The sequence below is a fragment of the Monodon monoceros genome, unplaced genomic scaffold (assembly GCF_005190385.1).
Source record: "Monodon monoceros isolate NGI ecotype Baffin Bay Population unplaced genomic scaffold, NGI_Narwhal_1 Super_Scaffold_21, whole genome shotgun sequence".
Classification (NCBI taxonomy): Eukaryota; Metazoa; Chordata; class Mammalia; order Artiodactyla; family Monodontidae; genus Monodon; species Monodon monoceros.
The window spans coordinates 171,332,381-171,358,644 of NW_021703778.1; the positions used below are offsets into that span (position 1 = coordinate 171,332,381).

A 26,264-nucleotide genomic window follows, 5' to 3' on the forward strand; every position below is an offset into this window, starting at 1 on the left:
AGAGTGGCGAGTAAGACAGACATGCTTCTGGCCTTTTTGAAACGCTGGAACGGTACAGTTGAGTGACCTTTTTTTTTCCTACTGGGATAAGTTATCCCAAACCTGACTTCCTAATACCCCTGATATATCTTTTTTTAATGTGTTAGACTCTAAATACCATTAATGCCAATTATGCAGCTATTTCGAATGTAACTATTGAACTGAAGAAACTATGAGAAAGATGAGTCGTGGGGCTATTTCACAAGATTAGCCTGGTTTTGTGTCTACTTCAAGGGCAGGTGGCTTGGACGGTGGAATCAGCATCTGTGCAGTGCCTTACAACTGACTGTTACCTGAGTGTTAAACTGCTCACCTGGGCAGTGAAGATGTTTGAAAATCACTGTTTGGTATTTTGGTCATTAGAGCCCCAGGTTATTTTCCACTGTGCTGAAGAAGATTTGTATTAAATAGTACCTTGGTCTTTGTTCACAAAGCAAATACCACAGCTCAGAGTGGTCTGAGTCTCATTTCATTCACTCTTGTGACCGGGAGGCGTTTCCCCAGGATGACCAGCTAGGTGTGGTCCAGCCCCAGGCTGTGGACAAATCCCTCGCAGGCATTAGAAACCCCACGCCTGACTAGGTTAAAAGTCTCCCCCAGGAAAAACTGTGGAACAGTCTTTATAATGTGGTTTATTCTGGATCCCAGGTCTTGAGATAGGACTCCAGTTGTTCCTCCTCTTTCCAACTCGGTGATCTTCTGGGGCACTGGGAAGTAATCCCCTGTCCACTTCTGGCTCCTGTTTTGGTTGTCTGAGATGTGGTCAAAAGGAACGGTAAAAAAGAAAGCACTACAGCAGTTCTTTTTTGATTTTCAAATGGCATAATGGAGACCTTTGATGCTCCTGGAGCTGCTCCTGCTATTTTGGGTTAATCCATTCAGGCAGTCAGTGACTGAGCAGCCTCCTGACTTTTTTGTTGTTTTTGAAAGGACTTTCACAATATATGGAGTACAGTTCACATATTACCGCTAATAAATGTGGCACATGGGGATAGGCACTCAGTGGAGGCCCAGTGAAAGCCTGCCTCCCGGGGTGAGATCAGGAGGAAATGACACTGGCGCTGCGGTGAGCAGCATTTGTGTGATGGAGGGGGGAGGGGGAAGGGAGTATTGTAAGTGAAGGGGGAAATGTAAGGAAAGGCAGGAAGGTGCAAAGAGCGCAGGCAGCGTGTGAACACGTGCTGCCCTTGCGGGTAGTGTGTGTGAAGGGGCAGGGGATGGTGAGGCCTGTAAGAGGAAGGCCTGTGGATGCCAACTTAGCAGTTTAGCCGTCGGTACGGCCGGGCAGAGCCGAGGAGGTTTGGAGTGGGAGAGTGACCTAAGTCTTCATGAGGATTAATCTGGCAAGTGTGGGGGAAGAATGGCAGGTGTGTAGAAATGGGTGGAAGGAGCCTGGTGCTAAACCCATAAGCTGCCCCTAGGCTAGGAGGGGGCCTGGAGGAGGACAGGCTGCTAGCAGGGCTCTGAGCTGGCATGGGGGGTGCCAGGCGGGGGACCCAACCAAGGCGACAGGCTTAAAGCTCGGGAGAGGGGCTGCGGAGGGAAGAGAGTGATTTCTGGTGTAGACGGGGTGAGCTTCTTGTCTGGGTGGACATTTGGCAGCTTTTAGATAGACCAGTAAAAGGAGTCTCTTCTGGCAAGTTCTGTGAGACGGTTCTCTCTGAGGTGATTCTCTAAAGGGGAGGGAGAATGTGACATTTAGGGAAAATAAAGCCCCCCTTTAGTACCTACATGCCTCCCACATACCATCATCTGGCATACATTTTTCAGAAGAGGTCTTTCTGAGATTATTTTCCACATCACATCAAATGCTTCTGGGCACTCAAGAGTATCAAGTAGCAGGTTCCCATGACAAGGGCTCGGCCCGGGCCCACCGTGTGCCTTCTCTGAGCTCCTGGAATGGCTGTGACAGGGCGCCTGTGGGAGCCCATGCCCTACTGGTTCAGTCCCTCCTCCATGTTCCTGTCGGCTCACCAGCATTCCCTGGGACCGGGCAGGGATCTGCGGTGAAGGTGTGAGCTGCAACAGCTTGGTTTCTTTTGCAGACCTTTGTGATAAATGTTCGTTAATTCCATGCTAAACCCACCGAGCTGACTTCATGTCTTGACAGTATTCGTCATGAAGAGAATTCCAGGGATTTTAAGGATCAAAAGTCCAAGGAAAAAAGAAACATGACATTTTAAAGTTTGTACTTATTGACAGGATTTTGGTTAACCAGCTCTGTTTCTGTAGTAGGAATTTTTAAACCATCATTTAAATTTTTTCTGTTGAGAATGAGACATTGACAAATTAATTGTAATCGTAACTCCTTATGCAGAAACTAATGAGCATAATGATGAAATTTAATTGAAAAGTTTGGAACAATCGCAGTTTCATTTGTTAAACAGATATTGAGCATTTATGACAAACTGGATGCTCTGTGGGGCTGGATAACCAGATATTCTTACCAGTTCTTAAAATTCTTGTCAATTCTTAAAATTGGTAAGACTTTTAAATAAATTGGTTCTGCTGTAAATTCACATTTAAGAATTTAGATAATTGGCAATAATTAGGATGCAAAAGCACTAAAAAAATACCAAAGTGTCTGTAGCCTGTCTATGCAGGATTTACCAGAAAGCTGAGAAACAGAAGTAGTTTTGTGGAATAACAATAGTAACTGTTTAATAAAGAAGTTCTGCATTTAAGGAAGTTTCTGTTGTAATTTTAGTTGTAATTCTAATTGATGATAACAGACATAAAACAATACTGTGATCACGTAAGTGATTAAATACTAAATTTTGTGCAACGAACTAAGTACTTGAGAATTGTGTTAAAGGAGCCAGCTCAGGAAACGGTAGTTGGGAAAATGCTTGCTGGAGGTGGCGGGACTTGAACTGATGGGTAATACTCCTGGGAACAGGGGCAGAGGAGACTATCCCAACCAAGGGGGCGACTTAATGAAGCCAGGAAGAGAGGACGTCTGCCTGCAACAGACTCAACACACCTGGTTGGAGGCGAGGATGGGTGGGACGGTAGAACAAGGTGGAGTGGTGGGACATGGCCCTCGACCCCTTAATTCCTTCCCAGGTTCCTCAGCCGTAAAACATGGATGGTATTAGTGCCGACTCTGAGGGGCGGACTGTGAGATTAAACGAGATGATAAGTGTGAACGTCCTGGTGCATAGAAAGTGTTCAACGGACAGAAGTTGCTGTTGCTGTTAGGGGAGATGGCTGGGGCCCAACCACGAAGGGCAGGACTGCTTGGGAGTTGTCCTGTTCTGATGTGATGGAAATTAGGAAGCCACTGAGACATTTGCCCCCAGGTAGGATGTGACAGGGATAAATTAATAGTGGTAGCTACCGTTTGAGTGCTGATGCGTGCTCTGTGCTTTATATCCATTACCTGCGGGCCTTTCCGTGACCCTGCAGTGGAGCTAGGGGACTTTGTTCTCTGCGGCTCTGGGAGAGGTGACAAGCACCTTGGCCAGGGCCACCTAGCTACCAAGAGGGAAGGCGAGGTTTGAACCCAGGCCTGCCTGGTTCCAAAGTCTGGGCTCTTTCTCCTCCTACCAGACTGCCTTGACCTGGGAAGCCATCTGTCAGGGGGCTGACGACCCCACGGGGAAGGAGTGGCTGGCTCAGGTCGTTGTTACTGCTACTGAAACGGGGGTGGGTTCAGGATTCCCAGTGGCACACCCCCACCCCACCTCCTAGGAAAATAGGAGGAGGAGGAAGAGGAAAGAAGACAGCGGCACAGCAATGGAAAAAGAGACAGGACTCGGTGATTGGCTGTAAAAGGAAAGAGGACGAGATGAGCTGGAGGTGACGGTGCTGTTAGAAATGAAGGCAGGCACTGGTGGACCCACCTTTCCCTGCACCTGGGGTCGGGCTCCAAAAAGCCCAGGCACCGCTGGGGGAGTCCCCAGGCTTCTCGGAAGAATAACTTCCTGTGGGTACACCCCTCGCAGTCACTACAGGGCTCACAGTAGGTCTTGCTGGGTGTAAGTGGCATGTTGCTTGGCTAACGTTCTGCTCTTGTAGTGCCATCAGGGCCATTGGGGGTTTGCGGGGGAAGGAGTGACCTTAGGTAAGAGATATTTTTGTGTTCCTTGGGCCTAGGTCTACTTTTATGCCTTCTAGGACAGTGTTTCTCCCACCAGTACTGAAAGACCAGTTCTTAAAATTTCCAGTCTATCTGGGCTGATACTTTTGTAAAATAAAAGAAGGATTACTAGAAAACCTGAAAAAGACATGGAGAATGCAAACTTGAATTTTTTGTTATTGGGTTCAACAGGTATAAAATCACTCTGTCACGTTGCCGTAAAAGTTTCTAAATGCGTATTCTCAATCTGTGTACTTAATGTGTGTGTGTGTGTGTGTGTGTGTGTGTGTGTGTACTTAATTTTGACTGCAGGCTAGCAGACTGTTCATGGTCTGGTACACCTTGAGAGCAATGATCTAGGGAGAAACTTTGTTAAGCAAATTAGTAACAGGACGTTTTTGGAATAGATACATGATTCAAGAGTAAAAATTGTCTTTCAGTTGGCATTTAAAATACTTTAGATGTGTGTTCCTGTGTGATCCAATGACATCTGTGACAAATGACATCTTTTCAGTAAAGTTCCATATTAGGGGGCAGGAATGTGAAAGAAATATACCAAGAACTGAGGCTAACATTGTTATTGTAAGGGATCCATAAGTTTAAAACTAGTAGCAATAATTGGAAAAATTGGTGCTTTAAACTTTCTCTGTTGTTCTGAGAATCGTTGTATTTCTTTTGCTCATTTAAGTTATATTTGTTCTCTCTATTAATGTTTGGTTTGCCTTTGAATTGATTTTTATATTTTGGTGCATAATTTTATGTATATTCTTTCACGGGGTAGTTTCTTTTTTTAATATAAATTTATTATTATTTTTTTCGCTGCGTTGGGTCTTCGTTGCTGCGCGTGGTCTTTCTCTAGTTGCGGTGAGCGGGGGCTACTCTTGGTTGCAGTGCGCGGGCTTCTCATAGTGGTGGCTTCTCTTGTTGTGGAGCAGAGGCTCTAGGCACATGGGCTTCAGTATTTGTGGCACACAGGCTCAGTAGTTGTGGCTCACGGGCTCTAGAGCGCAGGCTCAGTAGTTGTGGCGCATGGGCTTAGTTGCTCCGCCGCATGTGGGATCTTCCTGGACCAGGGTTCGAACCCGTGTCCCCTGCATTGGCAGGTTGATTCTTAACCACTGCACCACCAGGGAAGTCCACGGGGTAGTTGCTTAAGCAAACTAAAAAGAAAAAGTCTCGAGTTAACATATGCCGATATAGAGATCATATAATAATTTAGTTCATATTTCAAATTTGATTTTTGACTCTATCTTATATTTTGAGCATTTTTACTTTCGCTGCTGTTTCCTTGCACTGAGATCATTTGCTGTGTTGTTCCCTTAGCCTAGACTTCTCTTTCCCTGCCCTTAGGGCCCAGCCCAGGAGCTGCTTCCCTCCAGGCAGACTGTCAGCAGTGAAGAGGCTCCTGTCTCTGGCATCCGACTTCTGCTGAGTACCCGCTTCCTTGCCCACTGTCCCTTTTCTCCTTGCTCCCAAGTCAGGACTTCCTTTTGTTTTGCATCATACTATATATTACACTTTTCAAGGCTGTTTCATGTATATGTTCTCTTATTTCATCCTCCAGACAGTACCATGAGGTTGGTAGAACGGATTCTCATCCCCATTTTAACTGAGGTGAGGCAGGGAGAGTGTCCACATGGCATGAATCTTCATTCCTTTGCCAGGGCTCCCAGGGTCACTTGTGCCACTCAGGTCCAGACTGCCAAATGCTCAGGTTTTGAGCCTGTCATTTTGAGGTCCTCTTTTTTTTTTTTTTTTTTTTTTTTTTGCGATACGCGGGCCTCTCACTGTTGTGGCCTCTCCCGTTGCGGAGCACAGGCTCCGGACGCGCAGGCTCAGCGGCCATGGCTCACGGGCCCAGCCGCTCCACGGCATGTGGTACCTTCCCTGACTGGGGCACGAACCCGTGTCCCCTGCATCGGCAGGCAGACTCTCAACCACTGTGCCACCAGGGAAGCCCTTGAGGTCCTCTTTTTTTACACTGTACTTGTTATCTGAAAAATCTAGAATTCTCAGTGCAGTGTCACAGGCCTCTTTGGAAGAAAATAATCTTCAGAACCTAACCCTGGGGATGGTCCGTAGAGAGCCAGAGCTGTGAACCCAGGAACTGCACACAGGGCCAAAGTGGGTGTTTTAAAGGATGTGTTCAGTTGTCTCCACCTGTGATTTTCAAATGACAGTGGGAGGTGTTGGGTTTCCTTTATTTCAACAATAACAGCCAGCCCAGCATTTTGGATTGCACAGAAGGTTTCTCATGAAGAGAAGATCCTGCTTTAAAAGGGGTGAGGCACTTTGAAAACTCACATTTAGCCCAAGTCAGGAGTCAGAATTTGCAGTGTGGGGGGTGTTTCCTCCCCATCCCTTTTACGGTAAAACCGACCTGTGTTCCAGATCCAGCCCTTCCACTTACTAGGTAGGTATGGTGACCTCGGCTGAGTTATTTAACTTCCCTAAACTTGTTTTCTCATCTGTAAAATGGGGAAAATACTATCTATTTTGAAGGATCATTGTAAGGATTAAAGATGATGCATGTACCAGACTTGGGGTGCGGGCTCGACGAGTGAGAGTTACTTGGAAGCTGGTGCAGAAGAGAGAATGTGACCCAGTACAGGAGTCACTGCCTGTGTACAACTGGCCATAGTAGTGGTTCTCAGCCTGGGTAGGTGTCAGAATCACCTGGAAGACTGTTTTAACTACAGCTTGCTGGGTCCACCCTGCCTGCCCCCTGTAGTTTGATTCATTTGGTGTGGTGTGGGCCTTGAGAATTTGCATCTCTTGAGTTTCCAGGTGATGCTGCTGCTGCTACCGCTGGTCTGGGGACCACGCTTTGAGAATGACTGGGCTGCAGGTGAACTCACCGATGAGCATTTAGGTGCTGTAGCTGTATTTGAAAGCCGAGCTTTTATGTGGTTAAAGTTAACTTTGTTAGAAAGTGCTCGGAATGCATTTCGCAAATACTGAATTTGGTATCTCAAGGATTTTTCCTCCTGAAGTCCAGGAGTCTTTGTTAAATATACTTGAAGAAGAATAAGTTACGAGAGTAACAGTTATAAACATATTATGGATAGTCAAACAATACCAGATTGGCTGAGGTATGTGAAAGTGCTTTTATAAAATGCTAAAAACCGCAAAAATATTTTAATACTTTTTATTTTTAAGATTGAACATCATAATGGAGTATAAAATAGTGTAACTTAGATTTCTCATCTCAACGTGCTGTTTACCGTGTGTATTTTTCTCTTTCTCCTCCAGGCTGCTGACTTGAGTAAACCAATAGATAAAAGGATATACAAAGGAACACAGCCTACTTGTCATGACTTCAACCACCTAACAGCCACAGCAGAAAGTGTCTCTCTCCTAGTGGGCTTTTCCGCAGGCCAAGTCCAGCTTATAGACCCAATCAAAAAAGAAACTAGCAAACTATTTAATGAGGAAGTAAGTAGCACCCTGTCTTAGCTGTTAAGAATCCCTTTAAGAATGTATACGTTCTTACCGAGGGTAGTGGGCCTTATTTCACACTGTGAGCGAAGCCCGTTTTCCATTCTCAGATGTCCTACCTAGTATTACCCAAGTTTAAATGTGGTGCGTTACCTTGTTGACTTTTACCTGTTCTTCCTTGGGCTAACTGTTCTGTGCATTTTTTATGGAGATGCTCAGGTGTCTATAGCAGGTGCTTTAAAAATTTTTTTATAATGGAGATAGGGATGAGACTTGTAGCTTGATATTTATAATTTAAATAAGAAAATAAAGAATTTATTCACATCACCAGAAAATGTCATGAAGATCAAAGAACTTGATAATATTTCCTTAGGTTGCTTCAGTTGTAGCTAAAATTTGGTGTGTATGTTTGACAGGCGTTTGACTGAGAATTTGTTCCCTTGCTCTTGTAAATGTTTGCTATTAAATCACCTTTGACATGGTTAGAAATCCTGGCACTTAAAATTGGATCCTATGACATAGCTTTTGCCAGTGTTGTAGCATGTGCTGGGGTTTCTAGTGTCTTCAGTTTCATTCTGGCAGGAGCCTGAGATATCTGAGCTGTCCATTCAGGAACATGTCAACCATTAAACATAGTAGATGTAAGTTGCCAAATAGATTATATTTTTATAAGCGATTGAAGTGGCTTTTCAGCCCCAAGTATTGCCATTACATATTTGACGTACTTCCTCCTCTGTGTCTGTATGACTTTCCTAGTAAATGGAAGAGATGAGGCAGTCTTGCTGAGTTAGAAGCCCTGGGTTGCAGTCTACTTGTGACCTCAACCCTGGTGTGACAAGGGCCAGGTCACATGGATTCCTCTCAGGAAGGGCAAGTGGTTTTGATTGTTGCATGGTTTTAAAGTCATTAACTTGGAACAGAAGTGCATTATAAATTCTGATTTTTAAGAAATAATTTTGCTTGGGGAAGAATACTCCACAAATTGCAGTTAAAATTCTGACTCTTTTTGCAGTCCCCGTGGTATATGCTGTCCATGCATATCCAGTCTCCAGTCACAGTGCTCCTGGTTGGCATTGCCAGTGGATTTGGTGAAATCCTTTGAACCGTGCCATCTCTTCTTCTAGTTTCATCTGGGTTGACTGGAAACAAAACTTGCCGTCTGGATTGACAGAAGTATTTAAACCCATTTTCTGTTCAAAAAAAAAAAATCTTAAGCAGAAAATTATTCTATTTACCTAAACATTTTATTAACATCATTTGACGGAGTGACTTCTAAGTAGCTGGACGATCTTTTTGGGGGGTAGTGGTGGGGGGCGTGAGGGCACAAAACTAGACTGCTCTGCATTCTTAATAGAAATTGTGAATTTGGCGTCACTGTGGGGTTTTATTTGTGGTTAGGTAGGGGACGTGTTTTTGAGGGGGAAGGGATTGGAGCCATGTAAAGGGCTGTTGGTAAACAAGGCCGGGAGGCTGATCGCTGAGGACGGCACAGAATGCCACTGAGAACAAGGAGGGTTTGTGTGTCGTCGCTGGGGGAGGGCGCAGCAGAGGCCGCAGGGCCCTGAGAGCGCGCGGACGCATCAGCTAGACCCATTCCTTACTCGGGACAGCTGGGAGTCACGGGCCGGAAAGCAGCTCCTCACTCTTAATGAGTGAAGCATGAGTTACCTCCTACTCTTTTTACATTTTATTTGAAAAATGGCTGTTCACAGTTCTAGGATTGTGTATGGTTTAATACCAACTTGGCATTTACAACTTGGGGCAGACATGATTGCCCTTCGCAGTAAGGACATTCTTTGGCTTGTATGGGTAACATTCTCATCGGATTTTGCTCAGGATGTCTAAGAGAAAGGGTCATCAGGGGTTTGTTTCTCAGAGAGTGCCAGGGATGGTGGTCGAAGCTGTCGTTAGGCTGTGCTTTGCATTGGTATGGGACGTGGAGGTTTCAAAGTGTTTTGTCTCTTTCCTCGGCTTGGGAGGGTGGGTTGCTGTCTCCATTGTGCACAGATGAGGAGATAGTCAAAGAGAAGGTACGTGAATCGTCCACATCAGGTAGCAACTTGATGATGGAGCTGGATCCAGAAATTAATTCCACGAGCTCTTATTGGTCATAGATTGTAAGCCCCACCATGTGTGGTTGCCAGATGGGCTCTTGCCTCCTCAGGAGCTCACAGTTTAGTGAGATGGACCGAAAGGATACTGGAACGTGTGTTATCCCAGTGTTATGAACAGAGTACCAAGGGATAATGTATTAATTGCATTCCTCAGTGTGTATCAAATATCATAAAATAAAAACAAAAGTTAAGTTCAGTGGGGACAGTTCGAGAAAGCTTCCAGAAGGTGACATTTGACCTGGGTTTGAAAGATGCATAAGAGTTGGAGGAGGATGAGAAAGGCCTTCAAAGCTGGAGAAAACAGCTTAGCATGTGGAGGCCAAGGGTGGCCACACCACAGCATGTGGGTCTTGGAGTGGCAGAAGTTAAAGCCAGACAGATGAGCTGGAACCAGATTGTAAAAGCCCTTTGATTACATGCTGGGAGATTTGGATCTGACACTGGATGCTGTGGGGGACCTTTGGGCTTTCATTTAATCAAGGGAGTGACAGGATTAAATGTGTTTTTTTAGAACTCTTGTCAGCACTTGTGGAAGGTGGATTGGAATGAAGAAAGAGAGAATGAAGGTAGCAAGACCAGTGAGGAGGCTCTAGTAACTGTCCAGGTGAGAGCTGAGGACTTGAACTAGGGTTGTGGCCATTTTCTCATCCATTTGACAGACCTTGATAGCCTACCACGTGCCCGGCACTGGGTCTGCAGCGGCAGGTAACAGCTGCCCTGTGTCTCCCCTCCAGAGAGAGGGGAGAGAAGTGTGAACAGCACCACACACACACACACACACAATTACGGCAGATGGCGGTGACCTGTTGTGATGTCAGAGGAGATAGAGGGCCTGAAGGAGAGGCAGACATGGAGGCCTGCTTTACGGGGACGTGGGGAGCGTCCGTCTCTCGGAGGAAGTGAAGTGCTTTGAGCCTCACCTCGCCTGAGGAGGCCCCCAGTTAAGGAGCTGGAGGTAGAGAGTCCCTGCAGAGGGAGAGCCGGTGAAGGCCCCTGGAGGGAAGACCTTGGGGCCAAGAGACCTGAGAGAGGACGGTGGACCTGGGAGGGCGTTGTGAAGTGAGAGGGCATGAGTTTGGAGGCCCTGCCACTCAGGGCCTGAGCCGGGTTTGCTTCTTCGAGCCGTGGGATCTCACAGACGGGAGCAAGAGGTGGTCAGATCGATGTTTTTGAAAATAACCCTGGCTGCTTCTTGGAGACGGAATTGGAGAGACGAGGGAACAAATCTTGAGATTCTGGCTCACTTACTACACTGGGTAAGGTGGGGAAGGAGCAGGTGCTGGGAACAGAGGTAAAGATCAGAGTTCCGTTCTGTACTTGTTAAGCTTGAGAGGCCAGTAGGTGGTTGGATACATGGATATGGAGCACAAAACTAGAGGTGAATTTTGGGAGCTGTCCGCATATAAATAGTAATCATGTCCCTGAGATTAGATGGCAGGTCTGTGGAGAAGGCACAGTAGAGCAAAGGCGAGTCTTTGCTAACTCCTAGACGTGTCTGGGGCTGAGCCCTGTTTATACTCCAAGATTCTGGTCATCTGCTCATGGCCCGCAAAGGAGCACTTACAACCATCAGTGTATTACCATGAAATTTACAGACTCCCAGCCCAGTGGCTAAGAACATAGACCCTTGAACCCGAATGCCTAGAGCTCAGACACCCTTCTGCCACTTACTGCCTGCAGGATGTGGTCTTTACTTCATCTCTTCTCCTCAGCCAGAAAGTGGATAAGGGCGGTCCCCGCCTGGAGGTGTGGTGAGGATGAGATGTTAGCAGAGGGCCTGGAGAGCAAGCCCTGGGGAGAAAAGTTCCAGGTGGAGGGGAAACTCAGAGGGTTTCTTTCACTAGGGGTTGGAGGAAAGGCTTCTTGGGAGGTGAGATACCAGCAGTTTTGAAGGAGAAGCACAAATGATTTTCCAGGACAAGAAGGTAAGAGCACGGCAACCCAGACAGAGAAGCAACATGAGTAAGGCAGACGATGGGGACTGTTTATCATGACTGTTTGGTGTCTGTCTGTCTTACTCACCAGAGAGCTCCTCAGCCTCCCATTACACACATGCACGTGTGCGTGCACACACTCCACTATTGATTACTCTGACCTTTGCTCCTTTTTGGAGGTGTCTGGTGCATGAAAGTATAGTAAATGTTTGGATGGACGGATAGGTGGGTAAGTGAATGGAAAAGAAATTATAAGTTCCAGAAATCCACACTAGACCGAAGATAGGTGAAAATTTCTATCTGGGAATAGAGTGTATCTTAAAAGGTGATTTCCCCCCCCCCATTGATTAAAAAACTTAAAATACTTGTTTATAGAAAAAATTGGGACATAGAGAAATGGGACAAAGAAGATGGGAAAACATCACCTAGAAATCCCATTGCTCACTGTTAACTTTATTGTCTTTGTAATTTTTTATGTTTTTAATGAGGCAGAACTGTCAGATTCACACCTTCCATTAGAGCTGCTGGCAACCTTCACCTCCTGGTCTGGCCCTCAGTCCATCCAGTTCATGTCAGATAGCAGAGGCGAGCCCTGCTCCCCGGGCCGTCCCAGTCATACTGAGACCCTGGCCGCTGCACCAGTTCAGCCCCGGAAGAAGGCTGGTCCTTGCTAGCGTCCCTTGGGGAATGATAGCCTAGATCCCCTGAGACACTGCTTTCTCTCAAGCCTTAGAGTAGACTTGAGGTCTCTGTGTGTAGTGTTCTGTATGTTTTATGCCCTTGATGGTATCTAACGGCACATCTGATGAGCTCCCAGACCGTGGAGCCTACCTTCATGGTAAGGGTCACCAGGGAGGGAGAGGTGCCCTGGTCAGCACCCGGAAGGGGTGAGGAGTGCACTTTTCATCACTAACGGTTACGATGTACTGGGGAGAAAGTCATAAAGGGGCAGTTTCTGTGTGGTAATGAACTCAGCCTTGTTTGCCTTTGTAAAAATTCTGATTATATCTGGGTTGTATCCATAGAACAGTAACTTCAAAGGATTTTTAGGTATGTTTGGTTATTGGGTGGATGTAAAATCTAAGAAGAACTTGTCGTTTCAGCTTCTTCATCCCTGGCGTGTAATGAGCCCCCCTGTTCTTGACTTTCTCCTCTCTCGCAGGCTGTGAGGCCAGGGCAGCGCACTGGGTAGGCTGTAGGCTCCTCGTGGACGCCTGTCCCTGCTGCTGCCTGAGGCTGTGTCTGCTCTTTCATCCCAGGCTGCAGGCTCCCTCTGCACGCAGCGCCCCCAGGAGTGGGGAGGAGAGGAGGCCCAGCTTCGCAATATTCTGTCTAGTCCTCTAAGGAGAGAGTGGCTCTGGGCATCTTGTTAGTTTTGTTTTTGTTGTTGCTTTTTTTAATCAAAGGAAGGAAATGAGCACTTAATGATCTACTCCTTAAAGTTTTGACATTGGTAAAAATGACATCTGATCCTCTTTCACAGGGCTTTGAAATACCTTTCCCTAATACTTCCTGAGGGAAGAAGCAGCTGTCTTCAAATGCCTTTACAGAATCAAAGCCCTTAGTCACCGTTTTTGCTTGTGGCTGCATTACTCTGTGGCTGCATTACTTTGTGGCTACGTTACTCTGTGGCTACGTTACTCTGTGGCTGCGTTACTTTGTGGCTGCGTTACTTTGTGGCTGCGTTACTTTGTGGCTGCGTTACTCTGGCTGCGTTACTCTGTGGCTGCGTTACTCTGTGGCTGCGTTACTCTGTGGCTGCGTTACTTTGTGGCTGCGTTACTCTGTGCCTGCGTTACTTTGTGGCTGCGTTACGGCTTTTCCAGCAGCTGCTGTGGTTTTGGAATTGTGTGTTTTTAGTACTTCTGTTGTAAATTAATATCTGCATTGTAAAATGCATACCCAGCGGCCCCCCAAGAATTTTTTCCTGCTTATCATGTTGATAGCAGTGAAAAAAAGAAAATTAAAAAGTATGTGCTTTGGAAAGCTTCATTTTAGCAGTGGTGCTTTAATGTGGTTACGGATTTATTTTTATTCTTGCTTCCTCTAAACTAGTTTAGTATAGTTAGAAAGTCTTGTTTGTGAATGCCATTAAGGACGGTAGTTTTGGTGTTTGTTGGACTTTGACTGGATTGATGTTAGAAATGAGGCAGTGTCTTCTGCATTCAGAAGGGGGAATGTGGGAGCCATGGTGATTACCAGGGAGAGAAGTGGGTGTGGGAGCCCGCTTCCTGGGTAGGTGGCTTGACGTACAGACCTGGCATAGTAATACCCAGATTTTGGTTTTGGTTTTTATGGAAGTGATTTTAAAAGTAGGCCTTTGAGCGTTATGGAATTTCCCTCTTTAATGGAAAGCTCAGTGGTCCTGCCAGATGACCTGAGCGCCTGTCTTTCCCTGAGACCTGCCCCGCTCTCCTCTCCTTGCCCTTCCTGCCAGGGCGGCCTCACCTCAGCCTCGGAGCAAGGGGCTTTCTTCTCCTGGACCCCCGCCCAGCTCCCTCACTGCCTCCCCTCCTGGCCTGTAGCACAGAGCCGCCCCCAGAGACCCTGTGACGGGATGGAGGGAATCGTGATGCAGGGAGCAGAGCCCCTGGCCTGTCAGACATTCACTCAGTGTCAGTTCCTTCCTCTCCTCATGGGACTTCTGGCTGGTTTTCTCGGCTTTCCTTCTGCTTTCCTGACTCTTGTCCTGCTCCCTATAAGTAATCTTTTCCCAAAGTTGCACACTCTCCTCCTCTTCCTTGTACACCTTCTGCCTTGGAGAGCTCAGGATGTCACAGATCTGGCTCTTACTGTTCACAGCCCATTTCCTCGTCTTCCACAGTCGTTTTCATCGGCTGCCTACTCGATGAGGACACTTGAACTTCTCCCCAGCATAGTCACCCCTCCTCTCTTTTCTGTCACCCCCCTTCCCAGTCACTCAAGCTCAAAACCTAGGAGTCTGTTCACACCCCTCCTTCACCCCCACCCCACCTCCTACTCCATCCAGCCTAGCCCACTGTTAAACAGTCCATCCTGCCACACCACCGCTGGTCAAGTTTAAGACCTTTTTGTCCACGGACAATTGTCATAGCTTCCTAACTGGTCTCTCTTCACCCGCACCATTCTGTACCTGCTGACGGGAGACTTCACTTCATTCTGTTGCTTCCCTTTTCAGAAATCTTCAGTGCCCCTACTGTCTGCAGCAGTACAGCCAGCAGAAATATATTGTGAGCCACAAATTCAATTTAAAATGTCTAATAGCCACATTACATCAATTTAAAAATAGGTGAAGTTAAGATACTTTATCTTGGGACTTCCCTGGTGGCGCAGTGGTTAAGAATCCGCCTGCCAGTGCAGGGGACATGGGTTCAATCCCTCGTCCAGGAAGATCCCACATGCCGCAGAGTAACTAAGCCCGAGCGCCACAACTCCTGAGCCCTCGTGCCACAACTCCTGAAGCCCGTGTGCCGCAACTACTGAGCCTATGCGCTGTAACTGCTGAAGCCCACGTGCCTAGAGCTGATGCTCCGCAGCAAGAGAAGCCACCACAATGAGAAGCCCGCGCACCGCAACAAAGAGTAGCCCCCGCTCGCCGCAACTAGACAGAGCCCGTGCGCAGCAACGAGGACCCAACGCAGACCAAAAAAAAAAATGTATTACTTTATCTAATACATCCAAACATTATTTCAACATAAAATCAATATAAAATTATGAATGAGATACTTTCCATAATTTTTCAGGTCTTCAGGATCTAGTGTGTAATTTACACTCACAGCATGTCTCACTTTGGACCAGTCACTTTCAAGTGCTTGGGGCTGTGGGATTGGTCAGCACAGGGATCCAAGGTCACAGCCCAGACCCCTTAGCCTGGCACTGCATGTCCTTGAGTCCCAGCTCACGATTCCAGACCTAATTTCCTGCCCCTGCTCAGGGGCTCCAGCCAAAACGGTTACCGTGCACACCCGCAGACCCGACTGCACTGTGCTGAGCCTTGACCTGGCCGCCCGCCCCCAGCACAGGCCCGGCCCCACCTGTACTCGGGAGCTCCTCAGGGGGCCTGGGCTTTCGCCAAGGGTGTTTTTTCAACATACTCAAACGCATCATCCAGAGCACGGCCCCACTGACACTGGAGAGGTCAAGCCCGGCGGGGAAATCCTGTTAGTTAGCTCTGAGAACTGACCAAGATGCCTTATTTTTTTATTAGACATTTTCTGGAACAAAAATATACCCTTATGGTGCAGAAAGTGGTTTGCATTCTTTATATTTATTGAATAAGATGTTCTAGGTATTTGTTTTTTAATTTCTGTTCTCTAACTTTTTTGCTAAACCCAAACCAAGTGATAGCCCAGGGCAGTTTACTTCAGTGACTCCGAACTAGCTCTGAAGTTGTGCCTCCCACTGCCCGGGGTCTGCAGGAGGGGCGCCCTGGTTTATTGACGTTTGTCGGTGGCACAGAAGGCGCCTTTGGGGCTGACGGGCCTGTGCTGGGTGTCATCTTACCCGCTCCATTCCCCTTGCACCAGTGCCTTCCGTGTCTCTAGGATGAAGAGCGTTTGGTTTGCTCCCCCATCAGCGCCCCCACCATTGTCCCCTCTGTGAGGATGCTCTGACCTGCTTCCTCCCAGCCCGCTTCTTCTGCTGCCCCTTTACCTCTTTGCTCAGCGCGCCCTCATCCCAGAGATAGAGGCCTTTCTAGGCCTTCCTCCTTGAGACTGGAATCACTCTAATCCTCCTGCCCTTTGTCTTCTTTCCCTGGTTGGGGTTTGCTCACAGTACAGCACTCCTTACCGTCAGATCCTGTCAATTTCACTACCTTTTCATCCCACTTGAACATCAGTTCCACTCAGGAAGGGATGTCTGTCTGTTGGTGCTGTCAGTGCCTGGCGTGTAGTGTACATTCAGTAAAGGATGGAAGGAGGAATGAACGAAACATGAGTGAGTGGTGAGCGGGAGGGACCACAGGCGAGTTTGCGGACCTCTCTGATCCTGTTTCTTGGTGGGTAACATGGCAATAACACCTACCTTCCTATGGGGAAATGAGCACACATACTTACACTGCTGGTGGGAATATAAATTGTTACATCCTGTATGGGAGGTAATTTGGCGATATCTATAAAAGATTATAAATGTATGTACCTCCTGAGCCAGCTATTCCAATGGGAATTTATCCTGCAGTTATATTTATACATGTGAAAATTGCCATATGCGCAGGTTATTCTTTGCTATACAATGTCCTTCAGTGGGGGACTTCTCAAATAAACCACAGTATATCCATATAATTGAGTACTCTGCAGCTGTAGAAAAGAATGAGGAAGCTGTCTTCATACCAGTCCAGAGAGACGCACGTGTGTGACTGCATGAGAAAGCAGAGGCGCAGACAGTGAAAAAAAGGAGTGTGGATAAACTTGTATCTGTGTTTGTCTTGTCCACACAGGAAGACACTTGCAGAGATGAACAAGAAGCTAATGACAGTAATTCTGGGGGCAAGGGATCTGGGATGGAGGAAAGGGGTGTGAGTGAGGCTTTCTACTGGATACTTTTATTAATATATATGAATTATGACTGTATTACCTATTAAAAAACTAAAAGCTTACGTTGCGGGGTTATTTTGAGGATGAAACAGCATGTGTGCAGAGCCACTGCTCAGTGCTTGGCCACAGAGTAGATCCTCAGGTTGGAAGTTAGCACGGCTGTCCTGATATGCCTGCCACGTACCCCAAGATGAAGCAGACGTTTTCCCTGCACTTGAGCACACAATCTGGTAGGGAAAACTGATGGTGTAGAACAACTGAGAAAGCCTTCCCACGCTAGAGTTGGATATGTGGTCCGTTAATGGTTTTGGTTTGCAGTTGCTTAAGCTGCTGTACCTGCTTCCCAAGTGCTGAGGTGTGACGTGTCTACGTGGGGGCCCCAGCAGGGGCACAGAAGGTGGGCTCAGGTTTTTGTCCGTAAGTTACATCCACGTGTCTACTTACAGCAGGCTCAATGCACCTTTTGAACGTGGAGTAAAGTCTTTAAATGTGTCTCGTCACCCCAGTAACATGTATTTTAATAATGGTGCTATGATTATTTATCTCCATTCCTCACAGTTGCAGGGAAATACCGTTTTTACTTGACAGTATTCCAGTTTTGAGTTCTAATGGAATTATTTTTGTTTTGCCTTTTTAAGCCAAAAATAAAATTTTTCTCCTAACCATAGTGCTAGTTTTTATGTCCATCCTTAAAATTTTCCACACATGATAGAGTAACGGTGGAGAGCTGTTGGGAAAATTGAGATTAGATTTGGTTGTGGTGAAATGTGAGGTGCAGGGGTTGAAAGCCACACACCGTGCCAGGGCACGGCCAGCAGCCTGGCTTCTCAGCCTGAGGTCGCTTCTGTAGCCGCCCAGTGAGGCCACCAATGGGGGTGAACCGGCACCACCCTTGGACACTAGGCCAGCAGACCAGTCCCGGTTAAGGGATCAGGAGTGCTGGGGCAGCCTGAGCCCGGTGGGTACAGCAAGGTCTGCTGGGTGGGGGTAGGCTCCCCCAAGACCAAAGCCCTGACCTGGCCTCGTAAGGTGCCTCTGACCTCTGTGGAAGAAATGGTGACGGTCTCGTGGAAACCCTGACAGAGCAGCGCTGGGCTTCCAGGTTGTTGGCGTTAGCATAGGTCAGCTGCCATATACAGGAAGGTCACCGGGCAGGAGAGGAAAGAGGCAGGGGGTGACAGTGCGGCTGTGACACTGCAGAGCGACAGCAGTGACCCCTGCTGCTCAGTAACCCTTGCCGGGCCCGCTAGCCCCGGGCCCTCATGCCGGGCAGGGTCAGGCCTCTCCACTCCTCCCTGGCTGGGACCATTGTTGGCCACCTCCCTTCCAGGGCCTAATTTTCTGCAGCAGCTTGCATGGTTCATCAGTCTCTTTGAAGAAACCAAGTGTTTTCATTTTCTGTGACTTTCTGTAAAGATGCAGCACACACAGCAGACACACAGCGCAAGGCCGACAAGGCAGGAGGCCCTGTGTCCCGGTGGGCTTCCCGTCCCTGTGGCCCGTGGCCCTCTGAGGCTCGAGTCGGGGAACCCCAAGCACGTGAGGGAAGTGGGAGCGTGTAGCTCACCGAAGCCCGCCGGGCTCCCGAGGCACCCGGTTGCCCGGCTGGCAGTGGAGAGCGTCTGGCAGCAGGACCTGCTGAGAACTCAGGGGTCTTGGGAACTCCCAGATGGTTTCTGGTGCTGTGATTTGGGGACCAGGCAGCCTCATGGAAGCCGCTGTGCCAGTGAGCCCCACGAAAGGTCTGCAAGCAGGGAAGCGTACTCGGGGGGTGGTCGTCCCTTTGGGGGGTTTCTCCTTTTGCCTTTTGTTCTTTTAAAGGCAAGACTCCCGACCTGTGCCTGTTAAAGAAACAGTTGGTCAGTGGATCAAAAATAAACGTGGAGTAGAGTGGCAGTGATTAGGCACATACTCCTGAGTGTTAATCGTCTGTTTATTTTTTTAAACACCACCTTGTTCCAAAGAAGATGGAGGAGTGGCTTCTAAAGATACACACATGACAGCGACCCTGAGTGAGGAAGTTGCAGTGCATCGGGGCCGAGGCAGAGCCCAGGGAGGTGTGCGTTGCTGTCCTGGGTGCTGCTGGCTGCACGTGGACTAACCACCCCCACCCCCGCCCCAGCAGCCGGAAGAGGCAGGGGTAGTCAGCACGGGGCACGCGGGGCTGATGCAGTGCAGAGAGCCCCTGGGGGCCCAGGGCTCCCGGCCGTGGGGACTGCGAGACTTTCCCGGGGACCTCGTAGTGAGGACCCTGTGCAGGTGCAGGAGTCACGGGCCCAGCCGCTCCTGGCGTGAGACGTGCGAAGTGCCCGGGGCTGTCCCTCTCCCCGGTGTGTCCCGGCGCCTCGTATAGTATCTGTCGGGCACATACTAGGCTCTCAACAGTGTTTGCTGAATGACTGACTCGGTGAAACCCAGTGGCCTGACACCCAGGTGCAGTTCTAGAAGGTAATTCCACAAGGGGCCAAAATGCCTTCGCTGGCCTGACCGCGGGATAGGATGTGGAGTGCCTGGATGGACGCGTCCCTTCTCACTGAGAAGCAGACAAGTTTTCTTGCTGGAAAAGTAGACCTTTAAAACTTCTCCATTGTGATAACTTGTTCTCCTTTGTCTTCACAGAGACTAATAGACAAGTCACGAGTAACCTGTGTCAAATGGGTTCCTGGTTCGGAAAGCCTTTTCCTAGTAGCCCATTCAAGTGGGAACATGTACTTGTATAATGTGGAGCACGCTTGTGGCACCACAGCTCCCCACTACCAGCTTCTGAAGCAGGGAGAGAGCTTTGCCGTGCACACTTGCAAGAGCAAATCCACGAGGAACCCTCTCCTCAAGTGGACGGTGGGCGAGGGGGCCCTCAACGAGTTTGCTTTCTCCCCAGATGGCAAGTTCTTGGCGTGCGTGAGCCAGGACGGCTTCCTGCGGGTGTTCAGCTTTGACTCAGTGGAGCTGCACGGCACCATGAAAAGCTACTTTGGAGGCTTGCTGTGCGTGTGCTGGAGCCCGGACGGCAAGTACGTCGTGACGGGCGGAGAGGACGACCTTGTGACCGTCTGGTCCTTTGGAGACTGCCGCGTGATCGCACGGGGCCACGGGCACAAATCCTGGGTCAGCGTGGTGGCGTTTGACCCCTACACCACTAGCGTGGAAGAGAGCGACCCTATGGAGTTAAGTGGCAGCGACGAGGACTTCCAGGACCTTCTTCACTTTGGGAGAGACCGAGCAAACAGTACCCAGTCCCGGCTGTCCAAGCGGAACTCGACCGAGAGCCGCCCCGTCAGTGTCACGTATCGGTTCGGCTCCGTGGGCCAGGACACGCAGCTCTGCTTATGGGACCTCACGGAAGACATCCTTTTCCCCCACCAGCCCCTCTCCAGAGCAAGGACGCACACGAACGTCATGAACGCCACGAGTCCTCCTGCCGGAAGCACTGGCAACAGCGTCATGACCCCCGGCAACTCGGCGCCCCCTCCCCTGCCGCGGTCCAACAGCCTCCCGCATTCCGCCGTCTCCAGCACCGGCAGCAAGGGCAGCATCGCGGACGGGGCCATCGCTTCCGGGGTCAGCAAATTCGCGACGCTCTCACTACATGACCGGAAGGACAGGCACCACGAGAAGGATCACAAACGAAACCATAGCATGGGACACATCTCTAGCAAGAGCAGCGACAAACTGAACCTAGTTACTAGAACCAAAACGGACCCAGCTAAAACTTTGGGGACGCCCCTGTGTCCTCGGATGGAAGACGTTCCCTTGTTAGAGCCGCTCATCTGTAAAAAGATAGCACATGAAAGACTGACTGTATTAATTTTTCTTGAAGACTGTATAGTCACTGCTTGTCAGGAGGGATTTATTTGCACATGGGGAAGGCCTGGTAAAGTGGTAAGTTTTAATCCTTAATGCTGCACCAGATCTAGAACTTGAATAGGTAGTGATTTTTTTCTTGCGGGAGGGGCGGGGTGTACAATGAATGTGAATGACACTTCTTATTCTTAATGTAAATCTAAATGCATCAGAGCCATAATTTTGGATACTGCATGCCATGTAATTCTGAATCATTTGATAATTCACCTTAGAACGTTTAAAAAATATAATCAAACTAATGGCCAGCCAAGTCAGTCACCCTCCTGGGAGTATATAGAGTCCCAAGGTTAGCGCTCCTGTATTAGACTATTTCGATTTTAGGAAAATCATGACAGTGTGGGGAAACAATGACTTTAAAATGCTAAAATTAAAATTTCTGCTTTAACTGGAATATTTTTGCTTAACTACTCAATTAGAATATTGTACACCTGATCAGAGTGTGTGTTCAATACGAACGGCCATTAATTGTCATTTATAGTCCAACTTTTTATCTTAATCATCAAATGTTTAGGAATCTATGAAATTTAACTTTAGGAACAAAGTGTTCAGCAGGGTTGATTGATATTATTTTTACATCGTTCTGGCAATCCACAGAAAGAGAAGAGCCTTAATTTTTAAAACCCATTTTAGTCATTTTATGACAATTAAAATTGTTTAATAAACATCTTTTTTCAAAGAAGCAGTTTGTAGCACTTTGATTGAGACTCTGTGCACTAAATAAAATACCCATGTTTCTCAGAGCCTGGACAGTTACCGCGAACTGCGGGCTGAGGGCGCCAGCAGTGTTGTCAGAAGTGCCTCTTGCCACACAAGCCAAGATCTTTTATGGTGGATGTGATTTGCTTACGTTTTTTCCAACAAGGGGAAGGAGCTTTTCTTTTCTTTTCCTTTTTTTTATTTTTTATTTTTTGGTGTGGGTTTTTGGTTTTCGGTCAAAAAGGCACATGACCGTAGGCCCTAGGCAGACTCCTCAGCCTTGTTTGTGAAGACTGATAGGCCCCCAAGGTTCAGAGAACTTGAAATTTTTCCCTCGTTTGGGTTTTGTGTTCCCACCAGAGGGGAAGGGCAGGTGCAAGTTGCTCCTCTTCTCCTTGGAGGGCAGTCGTGGTCCCGGATCTTCCGGATCATTCTCGGGATGCCCTCGGCCTCTGTCTCAGGGACCCCATCCCCTACCCCAGCGCCTGCCCCTGGGGGCCTGTGGCTGCTGGGGGCAGGGCTGGCTCTCCCTCTGCCCAGATGGCTGCGACTCTTAATTCCTTCAGATCCTTATCAGCTGTCAGACGAGTTGCTTTGCAAATTCTAGTTTTCACAGTGGATGAGAGGGCTCTTTGACCCATATGTTTCGTGTCAAGATGATAATGATCTCATTTGTTAGCTCACTTAGGTTTGTTTTTCTGTTGTGCACGCCTTTGTAATTAAATATAGAGATACTGATAATTTATACCGGTTTGAGTAGTGAACGCGATCCAGCAAAGTGCCGACCTGGAGGCTTCAGTTTGTCGGGGTGCGAGACTCTGGTTGATGGAGCAGCTCCGTGCTCTTAAAGCCGCCCTCCCGGGAAGGCCAGGCCAGCTCCCCGCTCCACACGCGTCCGGGCCGAGCCGTTCACTCTGTGTCCCCCGTGCTCATTAGTGTGGTGGTTTCTGCGACCTGTGACAGCGGGGGTGTGACCTGTGACAGTTCTTCCACGTGAGAACCTCGGGCCGGTTCATGCATCACGGTCCATGGGGATGTTAATGTCCCGTCTGCCTTTAAGATATGGTCCTTTGTTCCTAAATGTTAACTGATCTGAGGTAGCAAAGACAGCCATGCTTGTGGACTGTTTCAGCTTTGGAGGCTAGGAAATTGGGCTGTCAGGTGGAGAGCAGGAACCAGCACTCCATGTGCAATTTTGTGTACCTGCATAGTTTTAGAAATTCAGTTTCAAATGCTTCTGAGGCATTGAGTATGCAGTTTCAAAATTCAGGACTTTGTAATTGGCCCAAGTGGCTGAATCCCAGGTAAGTGGCCTTTACGGGGGAGTGTGTCGCGCACAACCTTCCAATTCTGAGCGCTGTGCTCCTTCAGTGCGGGCAGGAAAGCCACGGGTGGGGCCCGTGTAGCTGATGCTTGTGCGACGGGGGCCCTTTCTGGTTCCTTCTGTCCTTCAGCGTCCGCTGGGGCAGCTTACCCAGGGCGCGGTCTGTGGGTGGGAGCGGGGGTGGGAGAGGCAAGAGGAGGGTGTTACTGGCCCCTTAAAAAACAAGCCCCGCAGCGCGCTCGTAGAAGCCGGGCTCCATCTCCTCCACGCCGCCCCCACATTAAACCACCGTGGTCCCTGCACAGTTTGGGGTTTGGGGCTTGGTCACAGTCTCGGTCTTCCAGCTGCTGCTGGTGAGTGTATCCTTGATGTCTGGCTGGGGCCCTGGCTGAGTGTCAGGTGCCGGGGAGGGGCTGCTTGGCCTGGCCCGGCCCGGCCCGGCCCGGCCCGGCCCGGACACGGCAGGGCGACGCTGCTTCCGCCCACTCTGCCCCTCTGATGCCTCCGCCCTTCTGTGACAGCCAGCAGCACCCTTTTCCTGCAGTCAGGAGGGCAGAGCGCGAGGTGCTCTCCAAGACCAGGACTAAAGTCGCCGGCAGCTTGAGGAGAGGGGGCACAGGGGAGGGAGGGAGGGGACGGACGGGCGGGCCCCTCCCCTCCACCCTCGGGTTTGTTTCGGGGCCGCCAGGGCTCCTGCAGACCGGGGTCAGGAGGGGGGTTGCTTCGAGGGGTTCCAGGGCGCCAGTCGCAGGAATATAAGGCACCGTGGCCACTAAGGGAAATCTGGGGAGTGTTTTTTTGTAGTTTTCTCCCCACATTTTGGAGCTTCCTCATTGAAACTTTTCAGTTTTTCAGCTTAAACGTTATCCTGAGCAAGAGTATCTTTTCTAACCTAACCTCTGGAATAAAACAGCTTGTGGCCAGAAGAGGTTATTTCTACTCGCTCAGCACGATTTTTCCACCATGCACTGAGACGCATCGATGAAAAGCAGAGAAATAAAGTGCTCAGGGTAGCACGTGAGCCGAGCTGCTCCCCCCCCCCACAAGAGGTGGCTCTGCCCGCCTGCGGCGACAGGACCCCTCGGAGGGCACTAGCCAGGCTGTGGGGTCTTCTCTGCCTGCCCTGCCCTGGCTCGCCCCTTAAAGCTTCTGGGAATTCCAGAGCTGGGCTTGTGTTGTGACCTGGGCGATGCAGGCTTCTGAACCCACTGGCTGCCCCAGCCCCAGCCCTTCTCTGTTTCTCCTCCGCTGGGAGAGCTGGGGTGGGAAGCCTTTGGAAAACCTGGCCTCTTATTTTATTTTTATTTTTATTTTTGGCCTTCTTTTAAAGGCAAATGTGGAAGAGGGAGTAGGCAGACTCTTTAAAAATAACCAGTAGCTTTGGGTTCTAAATTGATTTAAATAGTGGTAAAGAATCTTAATTTTGTTTTTTGTGCTGACTGGACCTTCTCACATTTTTGAAGGGTTCTCCTGTGAGCCGTTGGCTTGGGACTAAGGATAAATGCCTTAATGGAAGAAAAAGAGAGGAGTGGAAATACAGGGATAAGCTATGACAGTGATTATTGCCTCAGACATCCAGAAACGATGAGGGACAAAAGGCCCTGAAGCTTTCTCAGTTTTTACAGGCGTGTAACACGCGTGCCCCCAGTATTCTGTTCCACCGCTGGCCCCACAGCCAAGTGCAGGCTGGCAGGTGGCCCAGCAGCCGTTTCCCCCCGATTCCTCCACTTCCTGTGGTACATCCTGAATTTTTAAGAAATTGTCAAGTATTGAACTTGTGCTGAAGTTGGTGAAGCAGCTTTATCGATGTCCGCACCCGTGTACAAGGTTCTCGTTACCTCCTGCTTGGGAGGGAGAGCTTTGATTTCCTGGTTGAGGAAGCTCAAAGTGTGAGGGGAGAGCCAAAGGGCCGGGGAGCACCGCGGAAGGAATCCTTTGAAAACCCATAGGCCACGTTCGTGGACCTGTCTGTCCGAGGAGGAACTAGAAGCAGAGGTCGACCGTGGTTTCCCAGGAAAAACACACGGCGCGCCGCATCCCGTTCTCTGCGGGAGGGCTTGGCCCAGGGTGACCGGCCGCGGCCCCTGCACGGAGGGGAACGAGGGGCAGCGGTTGGCCTCCTGTGCGGGTCGTCCCGCTGTGCCGGGCGTGTCCACTCCTGGGGCTTCCTTCCTCCGCATTCACGTGTAGGCCTGGTAAGTGACCCGGAGGAGAGGTCCGCCTCGGGCACCACGGCAGGGAACAATGGGCAAAGGCTCCCTCCTTGTCCAGAGCACACCTGTCACGCTGGGCTGCTTGGGACTGTCACCTGTTCAGGTAGTCAGGGGGCTCAGCCCCACCACCCCAGTGCTGGCCAGTGAGAGGGGCGGTCTGGGAGGGTGGAGTCCAGGGCTCCTCTTGCAAGGCACTTGTATCCACCTGTTCCCTTTGAAACTCAGAGCCAAGTTCAAACCTGTGTGTAAAAGCCCCTCCAGGAGAGGGAAGCTGTTCCACTGGTACTTTTTATTCATTGCTGCATCTGTTACGTGGACTTTGTGTCATGGTCACATCGCTGTTGCTCGAGTTAAATATGTAAAAGAAAACTTTTCTGCATTTTTGATTTCTGTATACCTAAGTTTATTAAAGGTTACTGTGTTAGGTGACACTGTATAAAATTGTATGAATATTTACCCTTAATGAAAATCAAAACTCATATGTATTTCCTTTTTTACATTCTCATCTAATTTCTTGAAAACTTGAATAAATTTCATAAAGAGCCTTCCTAACATGAAATGTTGGTAAATTAAGTTCTTAACTGTTGCAATAATTAATGAAGCTTTAATACCAGTATTGTTACTTTATAATTTTAAGAAAATCGTGTTTCTGTTTCACTGCCTTGGTTTTTAGCTGTTCCCTTGTCACTGTCACAGCTAGAGACTTACTACATACTTGATATTCTGAAGAACTTTGGGGTTGTCCTCTGTATAATGACGTTAAATAAACGCGTGAATGAACTGTAAATGTAGATAACTTTTCAGTAGTCACTTTCACATCAGAGCTTTAAAAAAATCTCAGTGAACCAAAAAAGAAAGCTTCTAAATGCTGTAAAATCAAGGGCCTTGTTAATGTTTATAGAACAAAGAGCCCCAGGAATTGCTACCTCTTATTACTGATGCTGAGTTTTTCCGAATTAGAAGCTTTCTAAGTGAGATGTTTGTTCTGAGCACGGGAGGTATTCACTGTTTTTTGTGACCTTTCTCTGAGCCAAGTCCCATGTGGGGAAGG

The 26,264-nt window shown here is 48.7% G+C and overlaps 1 protein-coding gene across 10 annotated transcripts in view; it reads left to right on the plus strand.

Moving 5' to 3' along the window:
• WDR20 (WD repeat domain 20) overlaps positions 1-26,264 on the plus strand; it is a 63,095-nt gene that overhangs the window by 32,789 nt on the left and 4,042 nt on the right. For 3 of the 10 annotated variants that reach the window (XM_029237544.1, XM_029237548.1, XM_029237546.1), the window contains exons 2-3: positions 7,373-7,555; positions 19,998-21,662. In XM_029237544.1, the coding sequence (XP_029093377.1) occupies positions 20,078-21,016 (939 nt within the window). In that variant the 5' untranslated portion in view covers positions 7,373-7,555; positions 19,998-20,077 and the 3' untranslated portion in view covers positions 21,017-21,662. Of the gene's footprint in view, positions 1-7,372; positions 7,556-7,904; positions 13,237-19,738; positions 23,168-23,521; positions 24,064-26,264 lie in introns of those variants that run through there. The other 7 variants (XM_029237541.1, XM_029237543.1, XM_029237551.1 and 4 more) reach the window with 6 other exon arrangements.